This window comes from Neophocaena asiaeorientalis, unplaced genomic scaffold (genome assembly GCF_003031525.2).
Source record: "Neophocaena asiaeorientalis asiaeorientalis breed wild unplaced genomic scaffold, Neophocaena_asiaeorientalis_V1.1 scaffold148, whole genome shotgun sequence".
In the NCBI taxonomy this organism is placed as follows: Eukaryota; Metazoa; Chordata; class Mammalia; order Artiodactyla; family Phocoenidae; genus Neophocaena; species Neophocaena asiaeorientalis.
The window spans coordinates 4,027,321-4,050,221 of NW_020174050.1; the positions used below are offsets into that span (position 1 = coordinate 4,027,321).

Here is a 22,901-nt window from a genome sequence, read left to right on the forward strand (position 1 = left end):
GCCTGCCAATGCAGGGGACACAGGTTCAAGCCCTGGTCTGGGAAGATCCCACATGCTGTGGAGCAACTAAGTCCATGCGCCACAAGTACTGAGCCTGTGCTCTAGAGCCCGTGAGCCACATCTACTGAGCCCACGCGCCACAACTACTGAAGCCCACAAGCCTAGAGCCCATGCTCTGCAACAAGAGAAGCCACCGCAATGAGAAGCCCATGCACCGCAACGAAGAGTAGCCCCCGCTCGCGGCATCTAGAGGAAGCCTGTGAGCAGCAACAAAGACCCAACACAGCCAAAAATAAATAAAAATAAATTAAAAAAAAAAGTCTTAAGGAACTAGCAGGAGTTTCCTTGATGAAGTGGAGGGAGGGGAAGGGCATATCCAGGCATATATCCAGAGTATGTGAGGGAGACAGGAGCTAGAAAGACAGGCAAGAGCCAGAACATAATAGGCCTGTACACCAAGCTAAGGAGTTTGGATTTTATTATGGAGAGAATGGGCAACCACTGGAGGACTTTCAGAAGAAGATCAACACAGACAGGTGTTTTGTTATTGTTAGGCTCACCCAAGGGTGGACTGCAGATGACTGGAAGGAAGCCAGGGCGTGAATGCAGACAAACTAGTTAGGAAGCTATTGCCATAATCTTGGTGGAAAATGACAACATAAACTATGTCAGAAGCCGAGAGCATGGAGAGCAGAGACCTATTTGAGCAATATTCTATAAATAGACATGACAGGATTGACTACTGAACACATGGGGGTGCAATCCAGAGTTTCAGATTCCTCCCAGCTTCCTCCTTCTAGCTTAGGCAATTATTTGGCTAATGGTACCAAAGAGCGTGTCAGGGCACACAGAAAAAGCACATTGATTTTGTTTTCTTTAAGGGAGGCCGGGGAATCTGAGACCTGTGGGGCATCCAAGTGGAGACGTGTATTAATCAATTAGCTAACTAGACCCTGCGCTTTTTAGGTTCAAGATATTTATTTACAAGACTACTCCATAAGCGTGTGTACCTGGCACTCTCATTTCGAAAGAAACAAGGCATACCGATTTGAAAAATGCCATTTTTCATGCTAAAAAAAAAACCACACCGAAAATGTAGGGGTTTAGAGTTAATAACAAAACGTCATGCTACTAGCTGCCGAACTGACACGGCAGATCAATGTATTTTCTCTAGTAAGTTAAATGCAGGTTTCGAGTGGTTTCCTCCCCACACCACAGGAAAATAGCGGTGTACCTGGTATTTAGATCCAGGAATTCCTTTTAGCAGGTTGGAAGAGCAAGAGCTGAGAAATGCGCCCTCCTGTGGCAGTGGAATGAGGGGGCTCTAGCAACCTTTTTACCACCAAACAAAGCCCTGTAAAGAAATGCAATTTGCGGGGACAAGAAGGCCACAACGCCGGTACTGCTACACCGCGAAACCAAAAGAACCCTTCCAGGGGCCGGGAACCCTTACCTGTCACGTCGGCCGAAGGAAAATTTCACTTTCGACTCAACAAAATACGACCCCAGATTTGACAGCTTGCACTACGTCCGGCGACAATTAAACACCCTGCAAGCCAAAATGCGTACACTATCCGGATCCTCTCCAGCTGGCAGGGCAGGGCTCGGACCACGTGGGTGGTTGGGACCAGCCCGAGCGACCAGCGCAGGGCTAGGGTAGGAGGAGTGTCCTTGCGGAGGGAGGCGGGGCCTGAGCAGTGGGCGGGGCTTGGGCGGACCCAGGCTACCGGCCTCCTCTCGCCTGCTTTCCCCCTTGCCTTCGCCCTTCGAGCAGCCACGTAATGCCACGTCCCCGCGCATGCGCATTTCGACAGGTGGTGGAGGCTGTTTCCGGGCTTAGGGGGCTGGAGCTGCAGCCGAGTAAGAGGTGGTGTTGGCGGCGGCCGGAGAGCGCTGAGTGCGGGCTTGGGGGGCCAGGCCCTGCGGAGGACAGGGGAAGTTACCTTTTCTTTCCCGACGGGGCCGGTGGAGCCGGTGGCTGACCGGCAAAATGAATTTCCTCCGCGGGGTTATGGGGGGTCAGAGTGCCGGACCCCAGCACACAGAAGCTGAGACGGTGAGAGGAGCGGCGGGTCCGGGACTTGGGAAGGGTCCGGGCAGGAACTGGGACGGAGGACTCGGGGGCCCGGAGGTCACCTCCCGCGCGTCACCATGGGCCGGGAGTCCAAATGCCTCCTCCCCCTTTGCCCCCGTGCCTTCCTTCCTCTCCTGAAACCCCCGAGTTATTTCCTCACGCCCCCAACGAAACCCCCAGCGCGGCGGCTCGGCCCTGCTGACAACAGCTCCGCAGGCCGCTTGGTGGTGGTCCGCGGGTGGTGCCGCCCGGGAAGTCATCGATACGGGGCAGCGGTGGCCCGACCTGTCTCCCACGCCCCTCGGGGCCGCGGGCCTGTCCCTCCCGTTTCGCCAGTGTCTACACTGGCGGTGAGGAAAGTCCAGCTCCCTCCCTCGCGGTCTGGAATGGGGCTTTGGGGAAGACAGCAAGAAGGTTTAAAACCCAGCTGTTGACCAGAGCAGTTGGCTAAGAATAATACGATAGTTTGGGCACGAAGCTGCCTGCCCCTGTACCTTCAATTGGAGACAGGTCGTTCTGCCAGGTGTTATTAGTTCGGACCCCGTTTTTCAGTCTTACCCAAATATTTGGGAAATACTCCCTCGGACGTTGTAGGGATCTTTCGCGCTCAAACTGCTTTGGAAACACATTTCCCTTCCATTCACCCCATTCAGAAGTCTAAACTCGTGGTAACAGGATTTGCAGCGTCACTTTAAAAAAATTGTTAGCTACTACAAACAGTATTTGATAAGTTGGTTCGATTTTAGGTTTAGGATAAACTTTCTTCGAAGTTTGGTTGTCTATTAGAAATGAGTGTATATGACATTTTTTAAAACTAAGCTTTTAATTTGAGAGTAATTTTAGATCTACAAGAAAGTGACAAACTACGACCTTTTGGGGGGGCTGCGTTGGGTCTTCGTTGCTGCGCGCGGGCTTTCTCTAGCTGCAGCGAGCGGGGTCTACTCTTCGTTGCGGTGCACGGGCTTCTCATTGCGGTGGCTTCTCGTTGCAGAGCACGGGCTGTAGGTGCGCGGGCTTCAGTAGTTGTGGGACACGGCCTCAGTAGTTGTGGCGCATGGGCTCTAGAGCGCAGGCTCGGTAGTTGTGGTGCAAGGGCTTAGCTGCTCTGCAGCATGTGGGATCTCCCTGGACCAGGGCTCGAACCCGTGTCCTCTGCATTGGCAGGCGGATTCTTAACCACTGCGCCACCAGGGAAGTCCAAAGTATGACATTTTAAAGGTAAACTTTGGGTAGTATTTGTATGCATTACTGGGTTGTCTATGAACATAGATCCCATGTTCTGTGTTAACTGGGATCCTGAAGGGTAAATAATAGCTTTCATTTGTCAAGCTCTTACCTTGTGCTGGGTACTGTGCTCTTTATAGTTCACATTCTCCTTAGATCCCTAACCACCCTGAAAGATAGGTGATAGTATCCTCACTTTACAAATGAAGAAATGAGGCTTAGAGAGGTGAAGTAACTTGACCTAGGTCACACTGCTAGTAATGGAGCAGGGATTCAACCAAAGTTTGCCTTACATCAAAGCCTAGGCTTTATTGCTGCTGCCCTGTATTTTAATACTTACCTGGGAATTTTGGAAATTTATATAATTATTAGAACTAACCTCACAAAATCTGAGTTAGAACTGTTTAAAGCAGAAGCTGAAGGCTGGTGAATCTTATCTTCCTTCATATGAAAATCAGGAGATTTCACATGCAGACACACAAACCGATATTTGGCTTCTCTTGTCCATTCCCACCGGGGCTTCAAGGCAGCTGAGTTGCGCTCTTAGAAGACCACGCTCTCTCCAGGTTACCATAGTCACAGCCCACCCCTTCAGCTTTTGTTTGTGTATATTATCTGTCTGATATTTTTCTTTGAGGCACCAAGTTTTATAGTGTGGTTTATTAGAGCTTGCTTTGGAGTTAGACCTTGATTTGAATCCTTGCCTTCCACCCCTAATTGGATTGAACAGGCAAGAGAGGCTAAAACCTTATGAGTAAAATGAGGAAAATGCCTACTCTGATGGGTGTAGTGAAGATTAAGTGAAGTAAGGAATAGAAAGAGCCTAAGACTTAGTATGTGCTTAATAAAGGCTAATTTTTATTACATGTGTTTAGGGAAAGAATACTCTTTTTGTTATAGTTAGTCTTGGCACAATGACTTCTGTAGAAAAGGTGATGTTCATTTAACTGGGTATAGGATTTTAAAGCTGAAAGCCCCTTTGCAGATCATCCAGGTGGAACCCCCTTATTTTACAAGTTAGGAAACTGAGGCACAGAGCACTAAAGCAATTTGTGCAGTATTGCAGAGCTGAGACTAGAACACTTTGATCTTGCCATAGTGAATGGAACAACATAGCTTTTATATCATGATTTCAAAGTGAAACTTGAGTATCAGATGTGTATCTTGTATATATAAACTGAAAGGAAAGTTGGGGGGATCCTTGTTCTTGCCTAACTTTGAACGTGTATACTCAAAATTGGAGAACTAATATGTCTTCTGATGAGAATTAATAGTTTACTCTGAGTTACAGTATGAATAAAATTTATTTCACCATCTCATTCCATCAGGAAGAATAATTGATATAAGGGGTCATGGGTCACTAATTTAGAAGTATTTATAGAGCATCAATAGAGTGTGTTGGTACAATATTAGATCTTTTAATTGGTGATTTGAAGTGACCTGGATATTCCAGTTGCCAGAGCTTAGAATATCTAACTTCTGCATTATCAGCTAGTATTTTGTAGGTTTGTCCATTCCTGCAAAATTAAATTATTTTCATTGTGGTTTTCCATCTTTTTTGCTATTCTCATCTCTTTCCAGTGGAAAGCCTCTTTTCATTGTCTAAATTCTACTTCTCCTTTAAATCCATCATCGATCCCTTCCCTGATTTGCACCCCTTACTTCTTTCCCCACCAAACTGCATAGAATCTTTCCCCTCTGAGCAATCTTCACAATGTAAGTAGATTGTGCATTTCTTAGGCTCTTTACCATTTTCTACCCTTTAAATCTGTGCCATCTCTTCTGGACTCTTAAGCATCTTTTGGGCAGTGTTCATATATATTTTATTTTTATTTTTAATTAATTAATATTTGCGTTGGGTCTTTGTTGCTGTGTACGGGCTTTCTCTAGTTGTGGTGAGCAGGCGTTACTCTTCGTTGTGGTGCGCGGGCTTCTCATTGCAGTGGCTCCTCTTGTTGTGGAGCACGGGCTCTAGGCCCATGGGCTTCAGTAGCTGTGGCACGCGGGTTCAGTAGTTGTGGCACACGGACTTAGTTGCTCCGCGGCATGTGGGTTCTTCCCGGACCAGGGCTCGAACCCGTGTCCCCTGCACTGGCAGGTGAATTCTTAACCACTGTGCCACCAGAGAAGTCCCCGTAGATATTTTAATCTTTGTTTTTCCGTAGTAATACTAAATAAATATTTGTTAAATGAATTAATTATGGTGTTATGAAAGAAATCACAGAACTGTAATCATAGCAGCTTACCAATTACTAGGTGCTGAAACAATACTTTTTAAAGACTGTAGGAATCAAAGTTCTGGAATGATTGAAATTCATTACATCGAACTTTTTTTTTTTTTTTTTGTCGAACTTTTTACTTAAAGGATTTTTCAGGTTTGCCGTGCTTTGACTGCTTTCCTGCTTTTTCTTAACTAAAGTGCCTTCTAACTGTGTGAGCTGTGTTATTGCTTGCATAGTGCCTAGCTTTTCATACTTAGTTAAGAGTAACTTTGGACTGGTATTAAGATGTTCTTTAGAAACAAAATAGTAAATATTTGTGTTTGTATCATATGATAGTCAATAATTCTATAAAGTTTGGAATATTTTAAGTCTAGAATTTCATTCACATTAAACCTTTCCTGTTTTAGAGTCAAATACATTTTTTTTTTTTTTTTTTGCGGTATGCGGGCCTCTCACTGTTGTGGCCTCTCCCGTTGCGGAGCACAGGCTCCTGACGCGCAGGCTCAGCGGCCATGGCTCACGTGTCCTCTGCATCGGCAGGCGGACTCTCAACCACTGCGCCACCAGGAAAGCCCTCAAATACTTTTTAATTTGATTTCTCCTTTTTATTTTAGTAGAGAAAGGCACTGATTTCTGATGATTGAAGCCTCCTTAGCCTTGGCATCCTTTGCTAGGTCCAAATAAACACTAATTATAGTAAAAATCCTACTCATTCTTTTGAGTGCTCAGACGTGCTTAATTTCCCATCTACCTTCCAACTAATATCTTTTTTTAAAAGCGAGTTTCTTGGCAGATTCCAAGAAAAGTGTTAACTACATTTGGTGATAAATCGTGGAGGGGGGGGATTCTCTTCTCAAATTGTGTCCCAAGGCATGAAAGTTGCAAAAGTCCAGAAAAGATATGCAGAATTACTCTACTGTTAAGGCATCTCTTTTTCCATCAGACTTTGGTCAGCTGGCTTAAAAAGCAAAAGAGCTAACAATACGGACACAGCTGTAGTTTCTTTTAATAAAAATTGTTATTAAGGAATGTGCACTTAAATTTAGACATAGTTTTGGTTTAGTCAAGCACATTAGGTACCACGTTACTATAAATGTGTAGCCTGAAACTCCTGTATCTGGATTCCTGTTTCATATTCTACATTAATAACCAGGTCAGTATAGTAATGTGTTTTCCCTCTTAGCTCTCTTATAATAACAGTGTCAGAGAAAGCCTTAATAATGATCTGTGCTTTGATCACTTCTATACCCAATCAAAGATGTCTCTTATATTCTTTTTAAGTAGTGTCTATTGAAAACTACATGACTTTTTTTTTTTTTTTGATAAATTTATTTATTTTTGGCTGCGTTGAGCCTTTGTTGCTGCGTGTGGACTTTCTCTAGCTGCAGTGAGCAGGGGCTATTCTTCATTGCGCTGTGCGGGCTTCTCTTTGCGGTGGCTTCTCTTGTCGCAGAGCACGGGCCCTAGGCGTGCGAGCTCAGTAGTTGTGGCTCCCGGGCTCTAGGCGCACGGGCTCAATAGTTGTGGCTCACGGTCTCTAGAGCGCAGGCTCAGTAGTTGTGGCGCACAGGCCTAGTTGCTCCGTGGCATGTAGGATCTTCCTGGACCAGGGCTGGAACCCGTGTCCCCTGCATTGGCAGGTGGATTCTTAACCACTGCACCACCAGGGAAGTCCCTACATGGCTCTTTTGAAGGTTTATTATGTATAGATTATTTGTATCATTTAAAATTTGCATACCAAACCATGTCCCAAAGAAAGTGAGTAGATGTACTTGAAAGGGTTCTGTTACTAAAGAAGTGTGTACTGAGTGATGGTCAAAAACAAAACAAAAAACCTGATACTTATACAAGGTTTATTAAATAGGCACTGTGTGATGTTTTCAAATATTTTCAAGATGGAGATATAAAGTAAGTTGTGTTTGCCAAATCTAATTGATGATATACATTTTTTCCTCCAGGAAACCTTGTATGTCTAGTGTTCTGAGGAACACATGTTGGTTACTATTGTCCTAAATGATATATTTTTTTAAAGGAATGCTGCATTTTAGAAGTTCTTCATTATCATCAGTTTTATGGAGTTCATGAAGCATTGCCCATTTGGCTGCCTAAAAGACAAAGTAATTCCTGATGCTTTATGGTTTGAGAAGTAATTGTAATCACTTCTGAATTATCCTTTAGGAGAGAATGTAAGAATTTCTTATATAAATTTGTTTCTCTTTTTATACATTTATCTCTTATTATTTATACTGTTCTGTCTGATTTTTGTGTTGTAGATATCATAGAAAAGACATGCTTATATTTTTATACCTCAGGCAGAAATGCCATAAACATTCTTTGTATAAAAAGTTAGTCACATTTAACTTGAAAACTTTGGTAGTGTTAGACTTTGAGATGCTAGCATTTGTTATTTGGTAGAGAAGTTTCATTATGATGCCTTGCTTAAAAGGGTGTGCTTTTGGAAAACATAGTTCATCTCTGAGAGAAAGCATGGAGAATAAATGCAGTATATTATGTCAGCTGACTTATTGGTAATTGTAATGGAAATAGATTGTGTTAGGTTTATGGATTTATCTGCAGAGAGACTGTGTTTGACTGTAATGTTCCTACTTTTTTTTTTTTTTTTAGATTGTAATAATTTAGGTCATCTGAAGATAAGTCTGGCTTTTGCTTTTTTTTCTTTTTGGAAAATCTTCTCAGTAGTAGAGTTTGAGTTAAACCAAATTTCTAGCTCTTTTTTGTATTTGAAAACAGTAATTTTTTTATTCCATTAAAACAATATAAATGAATTGACTGTTGATTAGCATGAATTATTTTAGTCCTATAGTCATGGTTGGGGAAGTTCGCTCCAAAAAAGTTATAACTATGTTTTAAGCTCCATGAAGGCAAAGTTATATCAAATAAGTTGGTATTAGGTGCTTGATAAATATTTGTTGACTAAATGATTGAATGGTTGAATTCAATTTTTTAAAATTGACATTCCTTTCATTTTTGCATGTCAGTTAAATAGTTACTGAATAGTAAAAAAAATATGGATTTCTATTAGGAATTGTGAGAAAATATTGCAAACTACATTATGTCAGTGTCTTTTAAATGTGACTCACCAACCTAGTTTTATGCCATCTTCTTTTTTACCCCTTTTACTTCTCAGAGGTAAACCTAAAAAGTTTCACATTCCTCATCTCAGGTTTTTCTTTCCTAGTCACTCCTATTCCCATTGCTTCTTTTTTGGCCTCCTTTGTGTATTACTGAATAAAAATAAATGACACTATTAGTAAGCAAAACAAACAAACATTAAATTTGGATTATAAGGTTATAATTCTGATTATGCCCAATTTATCAATTATTAATGGAATTCTTTGTTCTTTTCATATTTTTCTTAATAAGTGGAATTGTGAACCTCACATGGCAATTACTGAAAACAAGAGTCCTGAAACATAGTCACCTGCATGAGGTTATACATATTAGTTTACTAATTAGCTTTTTATTTTATTACACAAAATGGCAAACAATACTAGTAAGGTTTAAGTCTTCTTTGACTACCATCTCCAATTTCAGTTCTCTTTCCTGAAATAACCACTATTCTTAGTTTGGTATAAATCTTTCCAGACCTTTATGAATAATCATACAGTATAGAATTATATATTTGTATGAGCATATTTATCTTTTTCACAAATGATACACTGTTTATAGTGTTTTACAGCTTATCTTTTTCATTGATTGATATGTCTTAGAGGTCTTTGCATGTTAAAACATACAGCTACTTTATTAGAAATTATTTAAAATATCAGATTTTTAGTTGCTTTTCTTAATTACACTATATCCTCTTCTAATAGACTATAAAAGCATCTTGATAACAGGATCCATATCTAATTCATCATTGTATTTATCTCTGATTAACTCTAATACCTAGTTAGCATAGTATGAATTAGTTGAAATACTGCTGTCTCTTAAGTTTTTCCTTCTTATCACCCCTTTCTGATCCTTTTAAATAAGATTAACTCTGGGTTAAATTTTACTCATACATATTTTTTCTCTTTAGAACTGTTTTTTATTAATATGTAGTATTCTGTTGTTTAATGCAAGAATCACAAACTCAAATCCCAACAGTGTCAGTTGGGTAACATCATTGTTCAGTGAAGCAGGTCGGGTTAGAGAAGAGAGCAGAGGTCTGGGATGAAACTGGAGCCTGCATGTCCTGCCTTGAGAGTGTAGCTAGTGCTCAGCTTCAGCCAGTTGTTGCAGAGTGCCGATTTAATGGCTTTGAATCCCGTCGCACCACATACTAGTTCTGGGAACTTGGACAAGTCACTTACCCACCGTGCCTCTGTTTTCCTTATCTCTAAAATGTGGATAGTAATAGTGCCTATCAATAGGATTTTGGTGAAGATTAAATAAATTAAAAAGTATAAAGAATTTTAGAACATAGCTGGCACATAGTAAGTGCTATACATGCCATATTTTAACAGTTCTGTAATGCACTTTAGCATTTAAACATCTCTGAAGTCAGGTTGCATCTTGTAATTATAATTGGCAGTATTTCTTTTTTCTTGGCAATACATTTAAAAAATGGTGGATCTTATAATCATTGGCTTCTCAAATTGTATGAAATACAGTGTTAGCTACCATTAGCTAACAGGCTGATGTTTTTCAAGAAAAGGTAGAGGTCTTCCCTGGTGGCGCAGTCGTTGAGAGTCCGCCTGCCGATGCAGGGGTCACGGGTTCGTGCCCTTTCCCGGGAGGATCCCACATGCCGCAGAGCGGCTGGGCCTGTGAGCCATGGCCGTTGAGCCTGCGCATCCGGAGCCTGTGCTCCGCAACGGGAGAGGCCACAACAATGAGAGGCCCACGTTCAGCAAAAAAAAAAAAAGAGAGAGTAAAAGAAAAGGTAGAAATCTGGAGTTTTACATGAAGTCTTTTGATTTTGAAATATTGGCTTAAAAATTATTTTAAACACTGTATAGGCCAAATAGATTTTTTCAGAGGTTTATAGCAAATAACTACATTATTACTAAGTAGGTAAAATTGAGTAAAGTTTTGAGTATTAAGTAGCCCTAGAATTTATCTAGTTTATTCTTCCATCTTGTAGATAACAAAACTGACTTAGAAAGCTTGTATTTAAGATACAGTCAATCCTTGTTATTCACTGATTCTGTATTTGTGAATTCACCTACACGCTAAAATTTGTTTGTAACCCCAAAATTAATACACGCAACACTTTCACACTGATTTGTGGACAGATGCAGAGTAGCAAAAAATCAGCGTCACTGATGTGTGCATTCCCAATTGAGGTCAAACAAAAAGATATTCTGCCTTCTTGTTTCAACTCTTATACTATAAACAAGTGTCCTTTTCACAGTCTGTTTAGTGTCATGTGTTTTGCATTTCTGTGCTTTTTAAAAATTTTGCTGTTAAAACTGGCCCCAAATGTAGTGCTGAACTGTTGTCTAGTGTTCCGAAGTATTGCATAAGAAAGCTGTGATGTGCCTTGTGGAGAAAATATGTGTGTTAGATAAGCTTACTCAGGCATGAGTAATAGCGCTGGTAGCTGTGAGTTCAGTGTTAATGAATCAAGGGTATATATTGAATAAGATGTCTTTAAACAGAAGCACATGTTAAACAAGGTTATGTATTGGATCCATTGATGAAAATGATACCAGGGACTCACAGGAACCTAGCACTGTATTTCCTTTAGGCACAGCAGTTCAGTGTCTGCTAATTCAGTGTTCATGGTGACTATAGAGCATAGCTATTATGAATAACAAGAACCAACAGTGTTCAGAAAGTAGATGAACAGTGAGTCAATCAGGTGGTATGTTAGAGCAGGTAATAGAATCAAAGCAAAGTCTAACATATTCTGGAAATTTCTTTAAATGTTTGTGTTATTGAAACAGTAGTTGAAAACATGCTTATTATAAATAATTCAAATCGGTATATAGTCTAAAGTTGCCCCTTTCTTCCTCTTTTCATGATCTTATTTCCCATTACCAGGAGTAATCTCTAATGAAGTTTGTTGTACATCCTTCAGAGTGTTTTCTTTGCATTTACCAATGTTTGTTACACAAATGAGTTTCTTTATGAGTGAAATAGTTATATTCATAGCTATTTGATTTTTTAAAATTTTAACAGTAGGTATTAGAATTTTTCTATTTACTAATCAATGAACATAGTTGTTTTTTTTAGAGAGTTTTTAAAAATGTTTGTAAGTTTCTTTGTTTCAAGCAAATAGACAGAAGTTCTATTCTGTAACCTTACATATCCTGACTGTACAGTTGACCTTTGAACAACACCAACGCTCTGCACAGTAGAAAATCCTCCTGTAATTTAATTTATAGTTGACTCTGTGTATCCACGGTTCCTCCATATCCTCATATCCTCGGATTCAACCAGCCAAGGATCACATAGTACTGCAGTATTTGCTACTGAAAAAAAAGTATAAGTGGACCTGTGCAGTTCATAACTGTTGCTCAAGGGTCATAACTGTTGTTCAAGGGTCAACTGTAGTTATATCTCTGTTGATTCAGGCAGAAAATCTGGGAAGGTTAGTTGTTTGAAGTCTACAGAATGGTCATCTGAAATGTGGCACCTTGGTAGTATGCTGTGATAATGAGTACTTTGGTAAAAGGCGTAGGGACAAATATTTCTGATTTTTTACTGAAGTAGACTGGATTAATTTTTTCTGTATTATAACTCACTCTTTTGATCAATAATGGCAGCAAAATGTTAACTGAAAAGGAGCAGGATGGCATTGAAATCTGTGGGATTTAAACTTGTACTTCCTTTCTAATGCTCCCGTCATGTAGGTAAGGGTGTTGAGGACTAGGGCAACAGTCTGTGACCTCAAAAAAATAGTAAATTTATAAATTTTGCTTTAAACTACTAAGTGGCCTCCTTGGTCGGATTCTGAGAGAGTGAGTGAGTTGCTAGCAACAAAAATCTCTCACCTCAGGATCCCATGTGGGACACTGAATAAACACATATCCTTCAACTCTAAAATACTGTCCTTTTTCCTTCTGATGGTAACATCCTCATTCACTCTGCTTCCCTACTTTTCCACTTGCTTCATTTTTGATACCAATTATCCACACATCCGACTATATGCAAATCATTGCATAACTTGGGACCTTCTGACCAGCTATGCTGTCCAAAGTACTACTTTCCACCCAGTCTCTGTCTTATTTCCCTAATCATTTCCCTCAGTGCACTTATTATTTTCTGTATTTATCTTGTTTTTAATTTATTCTGTTGTCTCCTTGCTATTATAATTTTATTTGAGTAGGTACCTTCTGTAGTGATTCACTACTGTTTCTCCAAAATAGAATTTTGCAGGGCCCAGCAAGATATTAAGCACTTTAATAGTATTTCTCAAACTGACTGTGGTGAAGAACCAGTTGGATTGTTTTTTTATCCCCCAATTTCCAATTCATCACAGACCAATACTTTTGTAAAATATAATAAAAATGTATTTATAGGAAAATGAAATGACAATATACACACACATACTCATGGACGTACAATATACAAGCCCAATTTTTTTTTTATTAAACAACCACAGAGGTATCCAGTTGTTGTAGAAGTTTCTAATGCTTAGTCCCAGTTTCTTTCTTTTTTCTTTTCTTTTTTTAAAAAATTATTTATTAATTTATTTTTGGCTGCGTTGGGTCTTTGTTGCTGCGAATGGGCTTTCTCTAGTTGCAACCAGCGGGGGCTACTCTGTTGCCGTGCACGGGCTTCTCATTGCGGTGGCTTCTGTTGTTGTGCAGCATGGGCTCTAGGCATGTGGGCTTCAATAGTTGTGGCATATGGGCTCAGTAGTTGTGGCTCTTGGGCTCTAGAGCGCAGGCTCAGTAGTTGTGGCACACGGGCTTAGTTGCTCCATGGCATGTGGGATCTTCTCGGACCAGGGCTCGAACCCGTGTCCCCTGCATTGGCAGGCAGATTCTTAACCATTGTTCCACCAGGGAAGTCCTCTTTTTTCATTTCTATTGAAGTATAATTGACTTATAATATTATAATAGTTTCAGGTGTACAACATAGTGTGGTGGTAGTTTTGTACATTACAAAATGATCACCACTGTAAGTCTACTTACTATCTGTCACCATGCAAAGTTATTGCAATATTATTGACTATATTCCCTATGCTGTACATTACATCTGTATGACTTATTGTATAACTGAAAGTTTGTACCTCTTAATCTCCTTCACCTATTTTACTCATCCCTCACCCCCCTGCTTAGTCCAATTTCTGAACTTACCTTGTCACAAACCACTGCTCTCTGGTTGCACTGACCATGGCCCTGATGAGGGTAGCAGCACTCTAACGTTTGTTGAATGAATGAATGAATCACCAACTTCAAGATTATGGCATGGAATTCTTCAGACACTATTACTCCTTTGACTTTACCAAAACCAGAATATTCTGAGATATAGAAAAGTGATTGCGGATTCATATCAAATTTCAGCTAGCTTATTCAGTGATGCTTTTTGATTCTCTGATTCTTTTTTTTTTAAAGACAAAAGAGACATTTGAATACATGCTTAAGGAAAAGCTGTAGAAGTGTATAAAATGAAAAGTGTAAGTGCTCCATGAATGGGTATTTAAGGTCCTTCTGTTTTGTTTCTTTTTCTATTAAGTGCTGCAGTGGTGGTTCTTGTAATTATGACTGTACATATATTGCCTTAGGACAAATTTCTAGAAGTTGAATTCCAAACAGCAGCTGTTTCAGACATTTTATTCTTTATTCTCAAGCCTCTTAAATTCATTTCTTTCAAATATTCTTTTGTCTTATCTATCGCTTCAGCCCTTCCCCATTGCCACCACCCTAATGCCCTTTTTTTTACCTTATTTCTTGTCTGTTATAATGAGCTGACATATTTTTTCTGTAATCTCTTTCTGCTCTAGTTTCTCCTTATTATCTCAGCCAGATTAATTCTTTAAAAGTGAGTATATTAATTTCTTAAGTACTTATATATAGTGCTGACTTTTTCATAAATACTTGGTAGCTTCTGATTATAGCTTTCCCAGAGTAAAGCTCCAACTCCCTTAGAACAAGGGACTACCCTGGCTGGGCAGGCTTATGAGGGTCCTTACTGGTCTGTAGTGAAAGTGGAAGCTATTCACAGGAACTACATTACAGTGTTCCCCTATTTACAAAAAAGAAAAAAAATCTTGCAGTCCCTGTAGTTTGCAACAGGTGCTCAGGCTCCCATTTCTCTGCATAAGAGGCAATGTAGGATAGTAGAAAGTGTGTGGGCTTTGCAGTGAGACATCTGTAGCTCAGTTAGAATCTGGACTGTACCACCAAACTGGCAGGGTATTTTGGGGTGCATTGCTTTATCCCTGAACCTTAGTTTCCTCTCCTGTAAAATGCGTTTATTAGTTTAGGTATTGGATCAGCTGCTATAACAGAGGTCTAACCAAGATAAAAGTTTGTGTCTTTGTCCAATAAAAGTCCAATTAGAAGGCAATCCCTAGGATAGGTTAGTTATGTTCCTCAGGGTGATCCAGGGGCCCAGGTGCTGCTCTTTATCTTGTTCTGCCATCTGCTGGGATGGTGCCCTTGTTTGAATTGTTGAAGGTGCTTCATTACCTGCAGGTTAAGTTCCAGGCTGAGGGAAGAAGAAAGAGGCATGAAGAACAAATAGCTTCCTTTTAAGGACATGACTTGGAAGGTACAAGGAACTCATTGGCCAGAGTGTAATCATTTTCTATGCCCAGGTGTAAGGAAAGCTCAGAAAGTAGTGTAGGTGGACAGCCTTTGTGCCCAGCTAAAGCACAGAGGGTTCTAATAACTAAAAGAATGGTTAATGAAGCACAATCATACTGCATTGTGTTGGTGTTTTAAGTCAGGAATAAATGGAATAATGGTCTTTGAAATCTTCAGTTTCTGAAGAAAAATTTAGTGTACTTGTGCCACAAAATTTTTTCTTGGTAAATGTCAACTGAAAAATATAGACCTGTGTTTGGCCTGAAACATTGCTGTCTTTGTAAGGTTTGGAACGTGTAATATTTTCCTTTCATTTGGTTTCCATTGTCTGTAAAAGGTTGCAACATAGCACTTTATTATGGAGAGATCACTTATTCAGAAACTTCAACTGTATGGAATATTATCAGGAGGTAATATGGCTTTCGCATAGCAAAAGTAGAAGTTGCGAAGTCCATGTACTCAATCTTGATTTCAAGCCTGAGTAATTTGGGGTTTTAGACATATTACTATCTAGCCTAATTATCAGATTTCTCACTCAGTAGCAGATTAAAATCTGCAAAACTTGAACTGTCTGTTAGAAACGTATATGATGGAAATGACAGCCAAAAGCCTGATAGGATAGAAAATTAATACAAAGGAGTCATAGAAGTTTGGTAATAATAAAGTTTGTTAAACATTTATTGAGCATTTATAGGTGCCAGGTACTCTGCAAAAACTTTTTTTTTTTTTTTTTTTTGCAGTATGTGGGCCTCTCACTGTTGTGGCCTCTCCCGTTGCGGAGCACAGGCTCCGGACGCGCAGGCTCAACGGCCATGGCTCACGGGCCTAGCCGCTCTGCGGCATGTGGGATCTTCCCAGACGGGGGCACGAACCCGCGTCCCCTGCATCGGCAGGCGGACTCTCAACCACTGCGCCACCAGGGAAGCCCTACAAAAACTTTTATATTCATTACTTCATTTAACACCTAAGACATCCCTATATCTGATATTGGAGAGGACTTAAGTTTAAATGCTAAGAAAGCTTATAATTATGTTCTTTGTTTAAGAAGACAGGGAAGGTTGTAATTAGTATTAGATTGCTATCAGAAATCACTAAAATGAAAAGACCATTTTGGTGCCTGACAGAAAGTATCTGAAATAGCTTAATTATGGTTCTGGATAAATAAGTTGTTCTTATATTCATTTTTTACTCTTATTGGTTTGCAGTATGGTAATTGCCTTAAGTCACTAGAGAGAAAGTTCCGATTAAAATCCCCAATCGATTGTGTCAATTATATCTCAATAAAGCTGTAAGAAAAAAAAAGAAAAATAAATAAATAATATAATAAAATCCCCAATCAGGAAGAATATGTACTTGCCACTAAAACCCAACTTTAATAGATAAAAAGCATGTTTATAGTATTGTTTTTGGCCACATCACGTGGCTTGCAGGATCTCAGTTCCCTGACCAGGGACTGAACCCAAGCCACGTCAGTGAAAGCCCAGAATCCCAACCACTAGGCAACCAGGGAACTCTCAGAATGTTTATAGTTTTAAAAATAGTCTTGATACATATTTACCCAAACTCAGGAATGAATGGATTTTATTTCTATAATTGTAAATACTACACTTTAAAATAGTGATTAATTTTTAAGTTCCATTTTGCAACCTTCTAAAAAACACTAGTGATTTGCTTATTAATCAGTCAATTGAAGCAGAAACATATAATTTGAAGTCATTAGAAATCTGTTTTTAGCTAACAGTTTAATCTTATATAATCCTTTCCCCCCCACACATTATTTTAGATTGATCATCATTCCCAGAAATAAGAAGCATTTAAAATTATTGTAGGGAATTCCCTGGTGGTCCTGTGGTTAGGACTCAGCACTTTCACTGCCAAGGGCCCAGGTTCAATCCCTGGTCGGGGATCTAAGATCTCGCAAGCCACATGGTGTGGCCAAAAAAATAATAATAGTAAAATAAAATTAATTTAAAAGGAAAGCTTTCATATTTTAGAAATTTCATTTGGTATATTATTTTAATAGAACAAGTATATATATGTATGTGCATAATATAAAAATTGTTCATAGATATATAAAATTTATAAACTCAAATTAGACCAATTTTCTTATTTGGACTATAAAATGCTATTTTCTACATTAAAATATGTATACACAATTATAAAGTAAGAAATCATTTTCTATGCCTGGCATTCCTTCCTTATATTGTCTGGTGAACTACTCATCCTTTAATTCTTGATTCAAGAGTGTCATCCTCAATATACCATTCTTAAACAGTATCTGTCTTAGTTTATCTGGGCTGCTGTAACAAAAATACAATAGGTTTGTTGGTTTAAGCAACAAACACATTTCTCGTAGTTCTGGAGGCTGGGAAGTCCAAAATCAAGGTGCTGGCAGATTCTTTGTCTATTGAGGGCCTGCTTCCTGGTTCATACACTGCCATCTTCTCCAGTGTCTTCATGTGGCAGAAGGCATGAAGGAGCTCTTTGGGTCTCTTATATAAGGGCACTAATCCCATTCATGAGGGCTCCACCCTCCCACCCTAATCACCTTCCGAAGGCCCCTACCTCCTAATACCATCACACTGGGGGTTAGGATTTCAACACATGCATTTTGCAGGGAAGTAAACATAACAGTTTCACTTTCAGATAGAATTCACTACTTTTTCTTTTGTGCACCTGCTTTATAAGCATATACTTATATAACTTTAATTTGTTAGTGTAGTTTATTTACACAACTGTCTTCCTGTCTAAGCTCTTTGTGGCCAGAGAGCATATCTTATTTTGGTTAGCACAAGAACAAATACATACATGCTCAGTGTGTATTTATTGACTGAGTAATGACTGTGCATTCTAGTCTAAAAAAAAATGGACTTTATAGGCAGTAGGGAGCCATTGAGGATATTTTTATTATGCTAGTTTATTTTTATCAGTTAAGAGCAGATTTCATACTATTTTGATCAGCAGAGTAAAGATAGCATCTTTTAAAGATGAGTTCAGTCAGTCATGAAAATATCCTAGAAATTCCAATAAAACATAAACCAGTTCACTTTATTCCATTATTACACTTTTCTGCTTATAAAGGTAATACTTGTTCATTATCAAAATTCAAACATCAGAAATAATGTAGAAAATGAACATTTCCAGCAACCCACTGAAAGACAGTATGGTACATAGTCTTAATTTTTTCTATACATGTTCACATAGTATTTTTTTTCCTTTGAAAAATTATTTATTTCTATGTTCCTAACTTTCACTCTAGCAGTAGAATCACATTAATAATTCTTTTTAAAATTTTTTATTAGAGTATAGTTGATTTAAAATGTTGCATTAGTTTCTGCCGTACAGCAGAGTTAATCAGTTATACATATACGTATATCCACTCTTTTTAGATTCTTTTCCCATATAGGTCATTACAGAGTATTGAGAAGAGTTCCCTGTGCTATACAGTAGGTCCTTGTTATTTATTTTATATATAGTAGTGTGTATATGTCAATCCCAATCTCCCAATTTTTCCCTCTCCCTTCTTTCCCGCCCCCTGGTAACCATAAGTTTGTTTTCTACATCTGCGACTTTATTTCTGTTTTGTGAACAAGTTCATTTGTATCATTTTTTTAAATTGCACATATAAGCAATATCATATGATATTTGTCTTTCTCTGTCTGACTTACTTCACTCAGTATGACAATCACTTTTCTCCACACTCTCTCCAGCATTTATTGTTTGTAGATTTTTTGATGATGGCCATTCTGACTGGTGTCAGGTGATACCTCATTGTAGTTTTGATTTGCATTTCTCTAGTAATTAGTGATATTCAGCTTTTCATGTGCTTTTTGGGCATCTTGATGTCTTCTTTGGAGAAACGTGTGTTTAGATCTTCTGCCTATTTTGTGATTTGGGATTGTTTTGTTTTGTTTGCCATTGAGCTGTATGAGCTGTTTGTATATTTTAAAGATTAATTTCTTGTCAGTTGCTCTGTTTGTAAATATTTTCTCCCATTCTGTAGGTTGTCTTTTCATTCTGTTTATGGTTTCCTTTGCTGTGCAGAAGCGTTTAAGTTTAATTAGTTTATTTTCATATTTTCATTGTTTATTTTTATTTTCATTGCTCTAGGAGGTGGATCAAAAAAGATCTTGCTGCAATTTATGTCAGACAGTGTCTGCCTATGTTTTCCTCTAAGAATTTTATAGTATTCACATAGTTTATTAATGGTATAGTTTTAAACCAAAATGAGCTCATGCTAAATATACTATTAACTGTTTTCTTTTTTCACTTAATGTATCTTGGACATCCTTTCATGTCAGTGCATATGGATCTGCTTTACTCATTTGATTAATTGCATAGTGTATGTGTACTATATGTTAGTTAACTGTTTTCTGATTGGTGGATGAACCTTTAGATTCCATCCGCCCTTTCTTTTTTACCCCAATAAACAGCATAAATTTATTGCTCACAGTTCTGGAGTCTAGAAGTCTGAGATCAGGGTGCCAGCATGGTTTGGTAAGGGACCTCATCAGTGTTACAGACTTCTTATTTATTATATCCTTATGTGATGGAAGCTAGATTTATTTTTTAGCTGTTAAAAATATTGCTACAAAGAACATTCTAGTATATAACATTGTGTATTTGTGGGCATTTTGTTTTCTTTGTTTTTGGCTGCGTTGGGTCTTCGTTCCTGCGTGCAGACTTTCTCTAGTTGCAGCAAGTGGGGGCCACTCTTTGTTGCGGTGCGCAGACTTCTCATTGCAGTGGCTTCTCTTGTTGCAGGGCATAGGCTCTAGGCGCACAGGCTTCAGTAGTTGTGGTGCATGGGCTCAGTAGTTGTGGCTCACGGGCTTAGTTGTTCTGGGCATGTGGGAATCTTCATGGACCAGGGCTTGAACCGTGTCCCCTGCATTGGCAGGCAGATTCTTAACCACTGCACCACCAGGGAAGCCCCCTGTGGGCATGTTTTTAAAGGATAAGTTCCTAGAAATAAGAATGCCTGGTGGAAAGGGTATGAACATTTTAAGTTGTAATAGTTTTTGCCAAATTGACACTTTTTTAGGTTACTTTCCATCTGATAGAATATAAGCCAGTTCATTAATCTATGTCTTTCTCTATCCTGTATAGTTCTGTTTTTAAAATCATTTTATTGAAGATATAGAAAAGTACACATGTCATATACATAAACCTCATAACCTGAACACACCTATGTATCCAGCACCCAGATCAAGGAACAGGACATTACCAGCACCCTAGAAGTCCCTTTTGTGCTTCCACTCACTGCCCACCCCCATGAACAACCACCATCCTGACTTCTGATAGCTTAGATTAGTTTTGCTTGGTTTCCTGAGTTATAAAAATGGAATCATATAGTATTAATATATGGTAGTATTATTTTAATTTTTGTGAGACTGATAGATGAAAGATAACATCATTGCTATTTTAACTTATATTGAATATTTATCTTCATGATGCTGAAATTATTACCTTTGTGTATATCTTAAAGCATTTAAAAATAATTAACAAGGTTCGGGACTTCCCTGGCGGTCCAGTGGTTAAGACTCCATGCTTCCAATGCAGGGGGCGTGGGTTTGATCCCTGGTCCAGGAAATGAGATCCCACAATGCCACACAGTGCGGCCCCGCCACCACAAAAAAATTAACAAGGCTTAAATGTTAGCATGTTAGAACACAAAATAAAAGATTGAAAGTGAAAACAAAGCAAACCCCCAAACTCTAGGATTATGATCATCTCCCTTCAATATTCCTAAAGCTAAGTGTCTCCCCCAGATTAAATAGCCACCTTCAACAGATAATGATTAAAGAGCTTTTAGACATGGAAGTTCGTATTCTGACACAAATCTGTCTGTACACCAACCAAAGATGGGGCTGATACTAAAATTCAAGCATTACAGGGTACTGGGATGAAGTACTCTAACCAAGATGGGAATCTCAGATTTAGAACCAGTGCTTGAGGTTTAGGGCTAGGAAGAAGCAGGAAATGCCTTCCTATTTTTTAGGTACCTCTAAACTACCTAAAAAAAAAAAATTATGAAAAGATGTACAAGACCTGAGAAGCAAGAAAAACTACAATCCTGCAGCCTGTGGAACAAAAACCATGTTCACAGAAAGATAGACAAGATGAAAAGTCAGAGGGCTATCTACCAAATGAAGGAACAAGATAAAATCCCAGTAAAACAACTAAATGAAGTGGAGATAGGCAACCTTCCAGAAAAAGAATCAGAATAATCATAGTGAAGATGATCCAGGACCTCGGAAAAAGAATGGAGGTAAAGATCAAGAAAATGCAAGAAATGTTTAACAAAGACCTAGAAGAATTAAAGAACAAACACCAAGAAGACTTAAAAAACAAACAAACAGAGATGGACAATACAGTAACTGAAATCAAAAATACACTAGAAGGAATCAATAGCAGAATAACTGAGGCAGAAGAACGGATAAGTGACCTGGAAGACAGAATGGTGGAATTCACTGCTGCGGAACAGAATAAAAAAAAAAGAATGACAAGAAAGGAAGACAGCCTAAGAGACCTCTGGGACAACATTAAACGCAACAACATTCACATTATAGGGGCCCCAGAAGGAGAAGAGAGAGAGAAAGGACCCGAGAAAATATTTGAAGAGATTATATGTGATCCCATCCTTAACATGGGAAAGGAAATAGTCACCCAAGTCCAAGAAGTGCAGAGAGTCCCATACATGATAAACCCAAGGAGAAACACACCGAGACACATAGTAATCGAATGGGCAAAAATTAAAGACAAAGAAAAATTATTGAAAGCAGCAAGGGGAAAATGACAACATACAAGGGAACTCCCATAAAGTTAACAGCTGATTTCTCAGCAAAAACTCTACAAGGCAGAAGGGAGTGGCATGATATTCTTTTGAATCACCTCACACCAGTTAGAATGGGCATCATCAGAAAATCTGTAAACAACAAATGCTGAAGAGGGTGTGGAGGAAAGGGAACCCTCTTGCACTGTTGGTGGGAATGTAAATTGATACAGTCACTATGGAGAGCAGTATGGTGGTTCCTTAAAAAACTAAAAATAAAATTACCATGTGATCCAGCAATCCCACTACTGGGCATATACTCAGAGAACCATAATTCAAAAAGACACATGCACCCCAATGTTCACTGCAGCACTGTTTACAATAGCCAGGTCATGGAAGCAACCTAAATGCCCGTTCGCAGATGAATGGATAAAGAAGTTGTGATGCATATATACAGTGGAATATTACTCAGCCATAAAAAGGAACGAAATTGGGTCATTTGTTGAGACATGGATAGATCTACAGACTGTCATACAGAGTGAAGTAAGTCAGAAAGAGAAAAACAAATATCGTCTATTAACGCATGTATGTGGAACCTAGAAAAATGGTACAGATGAACTGGTTTGCAGGGCAGATGTTGAGACACAGGTGTGCAGAACAAACGTATGGACACCAAGGGGGGAAAGCCGCGGCGGGGGGGATGGTGATGGTGATGGTGGTGTGCTGAATTGGGCGATTGCGATTGACATGTATACACTGATGTGTATAAAATTGATGAGTAATAAGAGCCTGCTGTATAAAAAAATAAAATTAAAAAAAAAAAGATGTACAAGACCCAAGTAGAAGAAATTATACTCATACTCAGAAAAACTGTTTTTGGCTTGAGAAATTCTTTTAAGCTG

The 22,901-nt window shown here is 39.0% G+C and overlaps 1 protein-coding gene across 2 annotated transcripts in view; it reads left to right on the top strand.

Annotated features, from left to right (window-relative positions):
* The first annotated feature begins 1,824 nt into the window (after positions 1–1,824).
* The window catches only part of USO1 (USO1 vesicle transport factor), an 86,137-nt gene continuing 65,060 nt past the window's right edge, over positions 1,825–22,901 (top strand). For both annotated transcript variants that reach the window (XM_024754116.1, XM_024754117.1), the window contains exon 1: positions 1,825–2,056. In XM_024754116.1, the coding sequence (XP_024609884.1) occupies positions 1,991–2,056 (66 nt within the window). In that variant the 5' untranslated portion in view covers positions 1,825–1,990. The remainder of the gene's footprint in view (positions 2,057–22,901) is intronic.